This window comes from Xiphias gladius, chromosome 1, assembly GCF_016859285.1.
Source record: "Xiphias gladius isolate SHS-SW01 ecotype Sanya breed wild chromosome 1, ASM1685928v1, whole genome shotgun sequence".
NCBI lineage: Eukaryota > Metazoa > Chordata > Actinopteri > Istiophoriformes > Xiphiidae > Xiphias > Xiphias gladius.
The window spans coordinates 15,190,501-15,206,427 of NC_053400.1; the positions used below are offsets into that span (position 1 = coordinate 15,190,501).

A 15,927-nucleotide genomic window follows, 5' to 3' on the forward strand; every position below is an offset into this window, starting at 1 on the left:
TGAACGTCACCAAATCTAAGCAGGACGGAGCTGCTAGACGAAACTTTGAAATATTAGCATCCGGGATACAGTGAATGTGCTACTGTGAATGGGGCTTTTTTTTTTTTTTTTTTTTTTTAAAACAACTTTCGATGATTCTAATCATCAGCCAAGAAGTGTCAAAGTCTAATATCATTTAGTCAACCGAATCTGTGCATTTCTTTTTTTTTTTTTTTAGCTGTATTATTGTACAAAGAGCAGTGTAGAACATAAACTTTTACAAACTCAGTCTTGTCTCAAAATTGTCCAACTACAAAAGCAACTGTAGTGGAAATAGAGAGGGGTGATGGAAACGAGGGCAGCGCCATCCAGAACTGTGTGAGACTCATTTTTGTTCACTGCTCTGACGCTCTCAGCTCCAGTGCTGAACGTTAGCAAAAATGGCTTAAGTATTTGTGAGCCAGGCACTGCTACAGCCTCCTCTACTGCCGTCCAGCATGACTGAATATTTGGCTGACAGCATTATAGCATTTTATGCGTAACGCCACAAAATAATATAGTATGAAATGGCCACTTACAGTAGGTAATGGGCTCGTTAACCAGAAATGCTTACGTGCAGCTTATGTTACAGCGGACAAATGCACCATTTACTCAATTTCGTACACTTTAGCGCATGGTCAATACAGGGAACGTAAACACTTCAGTAAGTTTTGTTAAAAAATAACGCCACTACGGCAAAGAAGTCAACCTAAAATCTGTTTCAATATTTGGCACTAAGCTACAAACTGTCTGCCGGCAGCGCTGGTATTCCTGACGGGAACTGATGGGTACAGCTGCTTATTTGGAGTAACGAAGAATTTCCTACCATAAATCCCTGTACATGAACTCAATTACAACTGGCACAGGCTGTAGAGTCCTGAGGCAGCAGAACTAGTCTGGCATTAAGGAAACACTGTTACACATAAACCTCTGCTAATAGGAACCTTGGAACGACTTTATGTCAAAATGGAGGGTTTGTGTTAAAACAGAGACACACTTTACTATTATGTTAAATCTGTAAATGCATGTGTCTATTTTTGCAGAACGACCAACCAAGGTTTCTGTCACCAGAGGAATATGCTATACAGTAGCAGTCTGTTTTTAAAACCTAACTATTTGCTGTCTCAGGAGGTTTTTTTTTTTTTTGGTAAATGATTGGATTTCCAGGCTTTTTCCTTCAGAATTTCAACCACTTGGACAGATGACGCCTACTGCTACTGCTGCTTTCGAACTACTTTCCTTTTTTCCTTTTTTTCAGACACAGTAACTTAACTTGAAGGGATTAGTGGAAAAAAAAAAAACCTTTCTATGTTGCCAATATTGTAATAACTTGGTATATAAACACAGGACAGTCTGAGACGCAAACACGAAAGTCCTCAAGCTGCTGACGTGTCCCTGAGAGGAGAGACGAGCCCACAGGAAAACCTGGGAGAAAATGGGAGAACATGCTGTGGTCAAAAACACACACACACACACACAGACACACACCAAGGCTCTTCATTCACTTCTATCCATTCTGTCGTGACTCTTCATACACTTACATATGAGGCTCTGGGGGGATGTAAATCCCTGGTGACTTTAGTTTCTAGTGATGGGTTTGACTTTAGACAGTAAGTCATTCGAACAGTTTGACAACCACCCATTTCATCAGTCGTTCGCTCTGATTCTTCTTCATTTTAAACTAGAAAAAAACAACCCCAAAAAAAAAAAAACGCAGAGCAGAGTCAGCACCTTCACTTCCTACAAGCCATTTCAACATAGTGTGTAAAAAAAAAAAAAAAAAAAAAGACACTTTACAAGCTTCTTCTTTACTAGTATTGGCCAGTAACAATACAAACTGAACTGTGGATTGTGGAACTTTTTATGGGTGTTTGTGTGTAGTAGTGTGTTCCTTTCAGTCCTATAGCACTGTGCCGATTAAGCCCACCAAATAACAAAATTCCACCGAATAACAAAGGAGTCGTGCCAGGTTTGAGCAGCCCTTAATCAGAGTCATATTGATAAACAATCAATGGTGCAACTTGGTGCTGGGACTTAACCAAACCACAATTTAACAGTCGTAAGATAATAAAAACAAAGAAAACGCACAGATTGAACCAAGAAAATCAACTAAAGAAACATCTGAAGGACAAAGTACATCACAAATAGCTGTTGTTAACGGTACTATGATTGTTTTTGGTGGATTTCTCTCACAGGATAGTTGAAACAAATACCAGTTCATTATTGAATGGCCATGATGTGATGCAGGGTGAGAAATTAACACCTCCCACCAGACCAGTGTTAAAAAAATCCATCTACCCACCACTTTGGCAGATGGCCAGACATTATTTAGGTTTTTTTTTTTTTTTTTTCGATTTTAAAAATCAGTTACTTCCGCTTCAGAGTTTCATCACAGAAGGACGTTTGCTGTGCTGCTATTAAAGCCATTCGACATAAAACACATCTAATGGACTGGCCCTAATCCATACCTTCTCTCTACAATGTCTACTGACTGATTAATTCTAGAGAAGCCATCACTGCACAATATTTCAGTATAATGTTTGATGAATCATGTTATGAAAAAATACTTAACATCTGAAATAAATTAGAGAATATTATTTCTTACACTGAATACTGTGTGTTAGTATGTGACATGATTATTGTTATTTTCATTTTTTACCCAGCCCAGCAGGAAATGTCAAAAAATACTATTCAGAAAAGAAATAGAGTAAAAAAAAAAAAAGATCTGCGCCTCATTTGAGGTTTAGGCCAATGCACAAAGTCGGCATCAGGATTCTGTGACCCAAATGTGACAGATCCAAATATGTCTACTGCGAATGTTTCTGGAGGAGGATGAGGTGGGTGGCCAGGATGCCTTTTTGCATATACCTCAATCCGCTCTGCGTTAAATTTGCTTTGTAAGTCGGCAATAAGAAACAGCTGAGAGCGGGGCAGATGGAGCATCCATACAGAGATTTTATATCCCTCATAAAACATGTTGCGCTAAAATATTCTCTGCTGAGCTGATACATATGCTGACACAGGCTGCTTGTCTTCTGGAATTTTGAATATGTGAAAGATAAAAAGATAAAGCCATCTCAACCTCAGATTATAGCACACGCAACTCTACCTTTACTCTGGACCAGCCAGTCATCAGTGGCAATGGCAGAGCTCAACTTTTCTCCAGATTTCAAAAAGAAAATAAATTTAAAAATAGTAATCAAATTGTGAATTCTGATGAAGAAATGTCAGGCGGGTTGCAAGTGCAGCTACATCCAAAGGGAAATGGCAAAAAGCTTGTTTCTGCAATTTTTGATAATTGATTGTAAAAAAGTAAGCACATCCTTTTCGTAATTCCACTCACACAAAAAACAGAGTGCCTCATTTCCATTAAATTATTATCAAAGCCCAGTACCAGTGACTGGAAGTGCACCAACTAAATTACATAGGTGGTTGCTGCAATTGGATGTATACTACTTGTCATTTGTTTAGTGATTTGAATGTCCTTGCCACAAATAGGGCACATACAAAACACCATGACCACCTCCGCTCCATATCAGGCCTATTTGAATATTTTAGCCTGATAACGGGAGCACAGATTACTGCTAACCCCACTCTGAAGTTCTGAACACGTCAGCCTAAATGTTATGACACAATTACAACAGTTTGTCTCAGTGACAAATTCAATAAAAGTGGGCTGCTCGGTTTTCTCTTGATGTTTTTAATGAAAAAACAGATCTTCGAAATGCTTTTCCCTCGGCGCAGGTCCCATGAACAATGGATATCTTCATCCCTTTCAACTTTTCCATGAATACACGTCGTCTGCCAGGGAAGAATATCATCATAAGAAAATAATCCAGTTTACAGCACACGCACAGATGCAGCATGCTGTTGTGTTTAACCACAAGGAACATACCAATGATGAAGAGGGGTGGATATGAGAGAGAGAGAAAGAAAAAAACTGAAAAAAAAACTGAAGTTCTCTTTGCCAAAGATCAGTATCTAGTGAAACTACCGGCTAGCAGAAGAACATTAGTTTGATCTTAAAATATATAAGATGCTCTTTTAAACACCTACCTAAACCATGTGTTTTCTTTCCTGGCAATGTCTCAGTCTTTATTTCCTGGTATCTTCACAGCTGTCTGTCTGTTCACCACAGCCAGTTAGTCATTTGGTTTCAGGGCTGGTAGATCAGAACTAACTCGTTTTGTCTTGTGGAAGTAAAAGCTGCCAGACCTGACACACCCCATCGGTCTCCTGTTTTGGATCCAGCCACCCTCTTTTTCTACCACCCCCCAATAGGCCATTGATTTCAGACAGAAGTAAATAAAGACATAGCCAGTTAGTATCAGAATTATGACAAAGAAAAATGTAAAATCAGACTGTTATTCCATCCTAACATAACCCTGTTTGGTTGCTTAGCTTACATACTCGCACAAGCATGACGGAGGTAAGATCTATGTTCTATTGCTTGTATTTGCTGAAAGAGAAAAAGGCTTTTAGGATGAAGACTAACACCATCTTGGATAATAAGCTTGGCTGGGGTTGCTGGGGTTGCTGAAGCGTACATTAGCCTAAACTCTGATATACCATCTAGGACTGGTTTCCGTGCAGTGGTAAAATACTGTAATTTAAACTGAAATTGAATATTTTTTGCATTTTGAACTCTTGAATAAAACAAGCCATTTGAATACCCCATCTTGGACATTTTATATACAAACCAATGAATCGATTAATTGAGACCATAATCAGCAGATTAATCGATAATGAAAATGATCACTAGTTGCAGCCCAAGCTAGATTACTACTGTAGGTAGCTAGCCATCAGATAAACACATGGTTTAATCTGTTTTTTATAGTTTTGCTTGTGTGTTTGTGTCTTTTGGAAAGGCTGGGGAAAATAAATAAATAAAGACCATCCAAACTCTTAAAATGCTGAGTATCGCTCCCACTACAGCATCATGCAAAAGGCTGAAATCTGTGGAGAGCTCGAGAGCTTGCCTATTTACGGTTGCTAAGCTACGATTGGACAATCTCCGTTTGGGGGAGGAGTTTAGCAACAGATGAAAAAAGTAACAGTTTCTTTCCTCACATGTGTACTGTGAACTGTCCCTTGAGCAAGGCACTCCCCCACCCCAGGCCCCAAACATCAGTGGAGCAGCTCTGATAGAACAACACTGTCTCTCTCCTGGGACTGCCAGCTGTGAAGATGCGTGACTCTAAAGTGACTGTGAAGCTGTTTCTGGGTTCAAAAGAGGGTTTTCATTTAATGATACCCTCAGAACATAAACCCCTTGAAAAAGACAACAGTGACACAACATCTTTGGTATCTTTATTTACACTCTGAATCAGTTCAGCATCTGTCAGAAGTGATCATAACTTAAAAGAAACACACAAACATACACACACACAGTCAATACTTCAAACAAAAACTGTATATCTGAAAAGGATTCGGAGCCCGGGGATCCCCAGCTTAATTTAAGTCTTTTATTGATTCTGTGTTTGCTCTGTGGAACTGCATTAAGTTAGTTAGCAATAATGGATCTGCTTGCTGTCTGATATTACACTGTATTCTGGAACTATAAACATACTGAACTCCTGAGGTCTCAAGTGGCTTCAAAGCCACAGGTCTTTTAGTTAGATGACTGTACTGTAGTTAAACAACAGCAGGAACTCAAGCAACACATTATTATGGGTAAAGCAGTGTGTGATAGAGACAATGCAGATTCCTGTGCCAAGGAGCAGAGGCCAGTATCCACCTTGCTCTGCATACTATACACTAACAGGCAAAAGACAAAGCACACTCTAATCTACACCCATAATGCAATATCCTCATCTGGCATCACTGAATGTGTCGTGTGTATTTTTCAATATTTTCAACATTTTCTGCTTTTACATTTTTTTTTTTTTTTTTTTACAGCAAAATGCTTTGAGCCAGTGCAGTCAGGCTGCCTATGATGATAGACAGATGTATTGATAAAGCCAAAGTTTGAGATATGCATGGACAGGCAGAAGATGAGCGCCTAGAGCCGCAGATAAAAGAGACAAAAACTTTCACTCATGAAATCTGGACCAGCCAACATTTAAAAAAAATAAAAAAATAAAAAAATAAAGAAGGTTCATGTCTGCTCCTCTCCTCTCTTCAGTTTGTTGGAAGAAAAGCACCAAACTCACTTCTGAATCCTCTGCCACCAATTACAATCTAATCCAAACCTCTGGCTAATAACAACATGCTGAGGAATACTTGCAATTCAACACTCTGATCCACCTTTCGGCGAGAGCTGAGCTGAGACGTAGTGTGTCAGGAAACAAAGCTGTCAGACATTAACAGTGGACAAATGTATGCACAAGAGGATCTGGCATGAATGTGTTTACCATGTGTGATTTATTTTCCTTATCCCAGTGCACAGTGCATTCAGATAGTATTCAGACTTTCACTTCACTTTTTTCACATTTTGTTATGTTGAAGCCTTATTATAAAATCATTTAAATTCTTTTTTTTCCCCCTCATCAGTCAACACTTAATACCCCACAATGACAAAGCGAAAACAGAATTTTAGAATTTTTTGCAAATTTATTAAAAAGCAAAAAACTGAAATATCACATTGACATAAGTATTCAGACCCTTTACTCAGTACTTAGTTGAAGCACCTTCGGCAGTGATTACAGCCTTGAGTCTTCTTGGGTATGACACAAAGACCTTTGCCCACCTGGATTTGGGGATTTTCTGCCATTCTTCTCTGCAGATCCTCTCAAGCTCTGTCATGTTGGATGGGGCCTCTCAGTGTACAGCTATTTTCAGGTCTCTCCAGAGATCTGCAATTGGGCTCAGGTCAGGGTTCTTGCTGGGCCGCTCAAGGACATTCACAGAGTTGTCCCTAAGCCACTCCTGCATTGTCTTGGCTGTGTGCTTATGGTCACTGTCGTGTTGGAAAGTGAACCTTCGGCCCAGTCTGAGGTCCTGAATGCTCAGGTTTTCATTAAGGATATCTCTGACTTTGTTCAGCTTTCCCTCAACCCTGACCAGTCCCTGCTGCCAAAAAACACCCCCACAGCATGATGCTGCCACCACCATGCTTCACCATTGGGATGCTATTGGGCAGGTGATGAGCAGTGCCTGGTTTCCTCCAGACATGTCGCTTAGAATTGAGGTCAAAACAGTTCAATCTTGGTTTCATCAGATCAGAGAATCTTGTTCCTTACAGTCTGAGAGTCCTTTAGTTGCTTCTTTGCAAACTCCAAGAAGGCTTTCATGTGTCTTTCACTGAAGAGAATCTTCTGTCTGGCCACTGTGCCATAAAGCCTGGATCAGTGGAGTGCTGCAGTGATGGTTGTCCTTCTGGAAGTTTCTCTCATCTCCACACAGGATCTCTGGAGCTCAGCCAGAGTGACCATAGGGTTCTAAGTCACCTCTCTTACCAACGCCCTTCTCCCCTGAATTCCCGGTTTGGCCGGGCAGCCAGCTCTAAGAAGAGTCCTGGTTGTTCCAAACTTCCTTCATAACTTAAGAGTTATGGAGGCCACTGTGCTCTTGGGAACCTTCAGTGCAGCAGAAATTGTTCCTTTAGCCTTCACCAGATCTGTGCCTCACCACAATCCTCAGAGCTCTGCAGGCAGTTCCATGGTCCTCATGGCTTGCTCTAATATGCATTGTCGGCTGTGAGACCTTACATAGACAGGTGTGTACCTTTCCAAAACATGTCAAATTAATTGAATTTACCACATGTTGAATCCAATCAAGATGTGGAAAGATTTCAAATATGATGAAGAGAAATGGGAGGGCACCTGAGCTAGGTTTCAAGTGTCACAAAGGGTCTGAATATTTATGTCAATGTGATACTTCAGTTTTTCCTTTTGAATAAATTTCCAAAAATTTTAAAATTCTCTTTTCGCTTTGTCATTACAGGGTATTGAGTGTAGACTGATGAGGGGAAAAATAATTTTAAATTAGTCTAGCATAAGACTGCAACATAACGAAATGTGAAGAAATGAAGGGGTCTGAATACTTTCTGAATGCACTGTACATGCAACACAACTCAACTTAGGAAAAAAAACCCCACACTGTTTACTACTTTGATAAATCCAATTACTGTCCATCTACAGTTCTCCTCAAACAACTGATAACTTTCTTAATTTAGTTTGTGTTTGTTGATTTTTCCTGTGGTTCGGTGCCACCCTCTTCTATCTGCCATTTAGCTCCCCTCTTACACCACTGATTAAGAAGAAAAGTAGACTCAACAGTGGGACGTTGGCTTGTCAAGAGCTGGCAAGAAAAACCCTCTGAGGTTTGTCCAACAGGGAAGACTCTATGGGGCATCCTGGTGAGGCAGCAGGCTCATGTTTGCAACATTAACCTCCTGTGCACAACAATGCACTTACAGATACGTGGGTTTGTACTGAGTCCAGCAGCTGGGTGTCTCCCGAAGTTTCCTGTCATTCTACATACTTACTGTGTGCTGTGTATGGGCGGAGAAGACGGGAAACTTCCCTTTCAGTCCATCAACTACACATTATGTAATTACATAAAAGCAGTAGATTCTTCACAATTATCATGATAAAAATGTAAAAAGATATTTCCAGCCAATGCCGAGGGGCTAAAAATATGAATGGTTTCATGAGAAACCACGAACCTTTGTTGCAAAGAGTTAAAGTACGACAATGAATTTATAAATTATTCATATTTCTAGAATTTTGAAATTGAAGCCAGTAAACCTGAGAAATGCTCAAGAACACTCAGCATCACAGTGTTCACTAAAGAAACACAAACTTTCCCACTGATGCAGCTCGAGATTTATGATCAAAGATATGAGGAACATTTTGTACAGACGCTCTTGACTTCTGGTGACATTTCGATCCTTTTTTTTATTGCCTTACCAAAAAAACAAGGAACCAAGGAATTTGTAAGAAATGGCAACGTTCATTCCTGCTTATAGGCAATAACACTGGGTTCAAAAAGTGTTGCTGAATTGGCATACAGACCACAACAAGAAGCACATCACTCCAAATTGAATACTTTTGACACAACAATATGTAGCTTTGTGAGGTGTAATGCTGGATTCGAGCACTATCTGTGAACAGTAAGCTTGGGTAGTGGCTGAAATTTATGCTGCATAAGAATATCTGCTGTTTTTTTCACTTGGATAAGTTACTTGGAAATTTCTGTGTTAAAAACCCCAGCGCTGCTCATTGCTATGCTCTTCGTCTGATTTTCGTTCCACCACAAACACAAGGCAAGTTCCCATTGTCTCAAGCCTGACTAATGAATGAACGAACGTGCAAACCTGGGAATTGCACTTTGAACACAACTCCCAAGGGGGAGTATTTGTCCATATTTGGAAGCCTTCCAACATTGTTACATAACTTGGATGTGAAGGATCAGAAGCTATCGTTTCCAATTCACCTATCAGTTGCAAGGAGAAGAAACAAGATGAAAAGGTAATGTAGCAACAGGGAACCACTAAGGAACTGTTTATGATATTATTAGGAGTTTATGGCAAGGTCACTAGCACTGAAAGTGTCAGTAGCAGTCAATTAAGCACTTAGTCGATCAACAGGACATTAATCGCTAAAAATGTTTATAATGATAACTAATCGTATTAATAATTTATTATGAAATATTGTTAACATTCTCTGATTTCAGCTTCTCAAATATGGAGAGTTGCTGTTTTTTTCTTTTTTATAAACATTGTATTTTGGATATTTTTGGTTTTTGGACTCTCGGTCAGATACAACTTAGCAATTTGAAGACACGGATCAAGTTGGGTTCTGGGAACTCATAATGAGTTTTATTTTTTTTTAAACTTTCTGACATTTTATAGACTAAAGGATTAATTATTAAAAATGTATTCTCATTATCTGCCTAAAAGGCACCAACACAACGAGTCACAAATGCAAGATTTTGAATTTCGTATAGCTTTAGAAGGATGTAGAGAAGCAGGCTTGGAGCTGAACCAGTCACCAGGCATTGTTTAAAACCTTTAGATTTGGTTTTGAATTTGTTTCATGGGGCCTAGTGTCAGGAAATGTAGTAGAATCTACATTAATCCTTTATGTAAGCCTTGAGTGCCTTTGAAAAGTTCATAACTACAGCTACAAAGTTTGTTTCATGACAGCATAGAGAAAGTACTAAATGCCTTGTCTCCTTCAAAGTGGGGGAGGATGAGATGGAAAAACAAGACTTTACCTGTGTAGCACCACCTTTGTTTAAACAAATTATATCTCCCACTGTGTAAAGACACCAGCCAGGTGCAGCCAATCATCCTGGCTCCATATTAATGCTGCCGACAACCTAACTCCAGAGAAAGTTGCTTATCATGGAGTGTCACTTTGACCCTCTTAACAACCACAAATACAACCACACACGCACACACACGCAGACACAGCTATCAGCCTAATGGAAAAGTAAAAGGACTGCTCTGGTTGACTGGAGCAAAGCAAACACAGAGAGACAGATAGGACAGAACAAGAGACAGGTGGAATACACACAGGATCTTCACACACACACACACACACACACAAACACACACACGCACACACAAACACACAACCAAATCTAGAGGGGTTACATAGGCTGTGCACATAACCCCCCACACAGAGCACTTCATACGGACACACAGCAGGATACACTGGCCTACATTAGCTCGGGCAGGACGCATAGACAGAGTTAGCACTAGCTGGATGTTCCCCAACACAAAAAAGTGATTGTGCGCTCTCTCTCTCCCTCACACACAACCACACAGACACAGAATACAGATGTGTACACCAGCAATTTGTCTTACTCATGTGAGTGTACATGGGAACACCTGGAGGATATTTAACTTACATTTCACACAACATACTATTACATGTACGGGCCTGGTATATTATGAATGGAATCCATACCTCCACATACATCAAGTCAATCTTACCAGCTATTATCATTATTACTCGTATTACTCCTATTATACTACTACTAGTTCTGATGTTTTCAGTGTCCTGTAGTGTGACCATAAAGACCTACTAGTTTAACAAGCTGCTGTAAACCAACTACATGACACACACGAGAAAAACCCCAGATGTACAGTGTAAACTGATGAATAATATGTTGTCAAGGAAATGAATTACACCCCATCCGGTTTATTACGTACACCTCCCTAAAACTAATACTGGCTAACACAACAGTCCTGCAATAAATCCTCCCTTCATGAAGTTTATAATGTTCAGTTTTTGTAGAAACTGTTTGTAGAGCTGTTGATTCAACTGTACGATCATTTTGGCCGCTGCAGTTTGTGACGCTGTTGAATTAAATTGTGTTATACTGACAGGTATTACTAACTGGGCTGCCACAAATAATCATTTTCAGTATTGATTAATATGTCGGGTCAGTTCTCGATGAATCCCTTGGTCTATAAAATATCAGAAAATAAGGAAAAATGCTCATGGTTGTTTGCTCTAGTCCAAGGTTGCATCCTCATGTGTCATGTTTTGTCGGACCAACAGTACAAAGATATTCAAATTATTATGATTTAATAAAAGGAAAAGCACGTTTGAGAAGCTGAAGGAATCAAATGTTTGGCACTGTTGCTTGATAAATAGCTTTTCATAACAATTAACCAGTTATCATATCTTCTGTCAATCGACTAATGGATTAATTGTTTCAACTCTGGTTTTTAACATTTAGGCCACACTTATTGATATAAATGGGACAGGTAAAATATTAGAAAAATAAAACAGTTTTAACAAAAACTTAACATTATAAAGGAGGATTTATTGCAGGGCTGTTGTATTACACTGCATTCGTTTTAGCTCAGTAAGCCTTATAAAGTTGCATCTGAATGTTTTCACACGGTCTGGAGACATCAGCAGACAGAAAATCTGGACATCACAGCAGTGAATTTAAACTTAATCTACGTTGCTCTCACAGCAGACAGAGAAAAAAAAAGACAAAAAAATGAACGGATGCCACCATTCATCCTGACAGCATGGTGTATCAGTGACTTAACCCTGCGTCTATCTGCACACTTCCTGATCTCTGCTCATTACTGGGCAGCAGCAGCGGCTTGTGCTGACGTGCTCTATAGGCTATACCCCCCCCACACACACACCACCACACACACACACACACACAGACAGACACACACACACCCCACCCCCCGGCCCTGAGAGCCCGGCCAGAAGCCCAATATTGATAACAATCCCTCTGCATTCCTTCACCTTTATTCTGCTCTCACATTCACCGGTGCCGCCAAGAGTAAGTGGCTGACAGGCGGCACGGCGTGGACGTGCTCCGCTCCCACTGCCACGGGAAGGCAATCGCCGGCACAGCGGGAGGTCTGTGCACGCCGACCGGCCGGCCGGCCCCGCTACCCCGCTCCGCTTGTCCACGCTCATCTCCACCAAATCAATGCCTGCCCACTGATACTAGCAGGGCCCTTTATCGCGTTCCTCGCAGCATCGGTACAGCCGCAAAACCGAGAGTCCCCGAAAAGAGTTAAGGAGGCATAACAGCGCCAAATCGCACCGCTCCATCTTCGCTTTGTCCTGGCAGAAAACGTCCACACAGACCCGGAGACGGACCGTGTGGCCAGAAAAAGCAGTCGAGGAACAGGAAACCTACCTTTCGACTCAGCGCTGTCCCCGAGTAGAAGTAGTAGGCTATCCCCAGCACCCAAAGCACCGCAAAACATAACAATATCCTCGATTTCCTCCTCATGGCTGCCTCTTTTTTTTTCTGCCTGCCTTCCCGTTTGTATCGCGGCTCTCCTCCGCTCGGCTCTGGCTCTGGTTTGGTTGGGTTCGGTCTGGCTGTAGCGGCTCTTCCCGGCTCGGCTGTGTCCGTGCAGGGCGCTTCGCCGCGCGGCTTCTACGGGCTTCGTCAGTCGGTCAGTGGGAGCGGAGGGAGCAGGAAGCAGCCAGCCAACATCAGCGAGGTTAGAGGTCAAAGGCTAGCCGACTCTAATCCAATCAAACACCGGCTCACGCAGCCCTGGAGGAGGGCCGGGGCTGGCTGCCAGTCGATCCGTGTCGAGCGGTTCCGTGCAAAAGCCGAGTAGAGGGGGTGGGGGCAGACCCCGTAGGAAAAGATTGTTGTGAAATTTCAGTTATGTGGCTCTGAGAGGTGTGACAGAGGATCTGCGATCATCATGCTACGCTGTCTGCTGTGGAGCTGCAGGTGCTCCGAGGAGACACTAGGGGCGCCAGAGACAGTTTAAACCGGGTTAAATGGCAGAAAACAAAAGCTCCCTCCTTATTTTCTCTGGCTCTTCTGTGGCCTGACGTGAACCAACCTAGAAGACGCAGAGACACTACCTGAAAGGCTTGGGATCAGTTTCCTTTCCTTTTCCCTTTTCCGTCCTTCCTCTCCTGACCTAAATCCCAGTCCTGTGGTCAGGATGTTGAAGAGGCAACTTGTTCTGGTGAAAACCTCTGGGACAACGATAGAACTAAGTCTAGGACTTTGTCATTCTGTCTGTAACATAGTCTGATATGTTGTATTTTATACGCATGGTAAATATTAATAATTACAGTTGAAATGATTTGTCGAATAATCAATATTATCAATATATAGCTATTTTGAAAATCAAATAATTCATTGAATCGTTGAATTTGCTACTTTTCTTTCTCTTATGTGGGAAATAAACTGAATATCCATTGCTGACCAAACGAGAGGTCCATTTAGTAGCTGCTCTGGAGCTCTCGATCAAATCACACCATCTTTGTCAGCAGAAGGAGTCATTATCATTATAGATGTTCACTTGTCCATTTCTCTCAGCACTTAAAGGACTCCTCACCTACACTGGCTTAAAAGTTGAGACTTAAAGTTAACTCTTGACGTTGGAAACAATAGTTGACAAAACAGTCTCACCACCTGGTCCATTTAGTACCTTTTGGTGTTCGACTGCAGACAAAACAAACGAGTTGATGATAGCACCCTCCGTTTTCATTATTTAAATGATTCATTAAGAAAATAATCAGCAAATTAGTCAATAATGACATTAAATGTTAGTTTGCAGCCCTAAGTAAAATATAAAAACAAGCAATCGCACCATACAACAGTCAACATGTGATTCTCAGCCATGACAGCAGCACCTCTTCCCATACAGTGAATAAAAGTGGATCTGGGTCTTTTTATGCTGGTTCTCAGCATGTCAGCTGCATCGCACTTCTGCACTCAGACCAGTCTGGATAGCACATGCTGGGTCCCAGATTGGTGGACAATTAGATGAGACTCCAGCTGAAACTTGAATTTAGATTTGTGCGCGTCTTTGACCTTGTATGGCAAACCAGAACAGACCTCAGACATATTTATTGGGGACTTGGGAAAATCTCTGAAACAGTATTTATAGAAGGCTACATGTGACAGCAACCTCTGAAAGGCAAGGTCCCTTCCAGTTGAATCTGTAACTATGAAGGTTAAGAAGGTGGTTGCTGCGGTGTAAATTTCGGCTCAGTTTCATTTCCAATAGTACTCTGGTTCTTCTTGGTCTTACTCTAAAAGCCAGAGAAATCACTCTTAGATCACTTATAGATAAGGTGTCTGATGAAGGAAACGTCCTGATCTGATTTAGCCTCATAATAATGGGATACCAAGTTATGAATTATGTTAAAGTTTCTGAGATAAGATAGAATACAATACAGTTTATGAGGTGGCTTGTCTTAATTATAAGGAAGAGAGAATAGTAATGAAAGTTATGGATTTTCTTCAAACTCCCTGAAAACATGATTTCAAAAAGTATTTCTCTGTAATACCAAATAGTCAAGACTAAATATGTAATCAAAGTTTGGGGGAAAAAAAAACTGTCAGATATTATTTATTACGAGTTTAATGCCACAAAAATTCAGCTAATCTGCTCCATTGGGGCTGTATGGGTGTAGTTCTATCAGATTTGATCGACATTTGCTTGGGACCTTGATTAAACAAAAAAAGATGGAATAAGCCAAACTGTCCGAACTCTGGCATAAAGTAGTGTGTTTATGTAGGACCTTACTGTTCACACTATTGCAGTTAATGGATCATCTTTTGAGAACCTTTAAATATTCAGTGAGACATTTTGGAGCAAGTCAACCTCTCACTGTTAAACCTTTTGAAAGTACAGTTCAAATAGATTTTTCGCAGCTGGAACACCTTCGGCTAAACTAAAGGTCCAGTTCATGTTCAGCGTGCGTCAATCTTTTCATTTTAATGCTGACAAAATGTGATTTTTGACTGGAAAGCAAACGGCCCCGCAGCCCAAGTAAAAAAATGCCATCAATACACACTTTGTGCTGCTCCTCCAAAGCATGTCTGAGTGGTATTACACGCACGCACACACACACACTCTTATTCATTGCTGCTTCCACTACGGTGGTCTGAGGAGACACTCAGTGTGTTTATGTTACCTACAGTAGTGTTAAGACTATGGATGGATGGAAGTCAAACTGAAGTTGGAGAGAGAGGCGGAGCAGTAAGGAGCAGGGAAACAGATGTTGTGCAAATTTAGCCGCACAGAGCTAAAACAACTGTTATGAGGGTCTCAAATGACCCCTGCAGAGGATCAGTTTGGTTTTCAAGAATTCAACTCGTCTTCCAGATATAGAGCAGTGGCCGTGAAACCTGCAGCCATCTTAACTTATGCAGGAGCTGGAAAGAGCTACTTTAAATGCAGTTAACGTGTGTTTCATTACGTAAACATTATATAATAAGCACATAATCAAAGTAAAATTGTAGCCGGCTGTTTCTTTTAGATGAAAACAGAAGCATTGTAAAATTCAAATAAATGGCCATTCAAACATTGGCCAAACTATTGGTAGGGGACATGTCAACATATGCCCTAGCGCTTAAGAACCGTTATTCACTGATATAATTTCCAAACGACAACAAATCCATACCGGATTTTTTGCAGAAAAAAATAAAATAAAATAAAATAAAAAATCAATGAGAAAGTTTTGTCTGTAACTTTGTTAAAGATAATCT

At 40.8% G+C, this 15,927-nt stretch overlaps 1 protein-coding gene across 2 annotated transcripts in view; it reads right to left on the minus strand.

The window, feature by feature from the left end:
* The window catches only part of galnt2 (UDP-N-acetyl-alpha-D-galactosamine:polypeptide N-acetylgalactosaminyltransferase 2), a 49,188-nt gene extending 35,933 nt beyond the window's left edge, over positions 1-13,255 (minus strand). For both annotated transcript variants that reach the window (XM_040129844.1, XM_040129840.1), the window contains exon 1: positions 12,592-13,255. In XM_040129844.1, coding sequence (XP_039985778.1) covers positions 12,592-12,687 — 96 coding nt within the window. In that variant the 5' untranslated portion in view covers positions 12,688-13,255. The remainder of the gene's footprint in view (positions 1-12,591) is intronic.
* Positions 13,256-15,927: the final 2,672 nt, after the last annotated feature.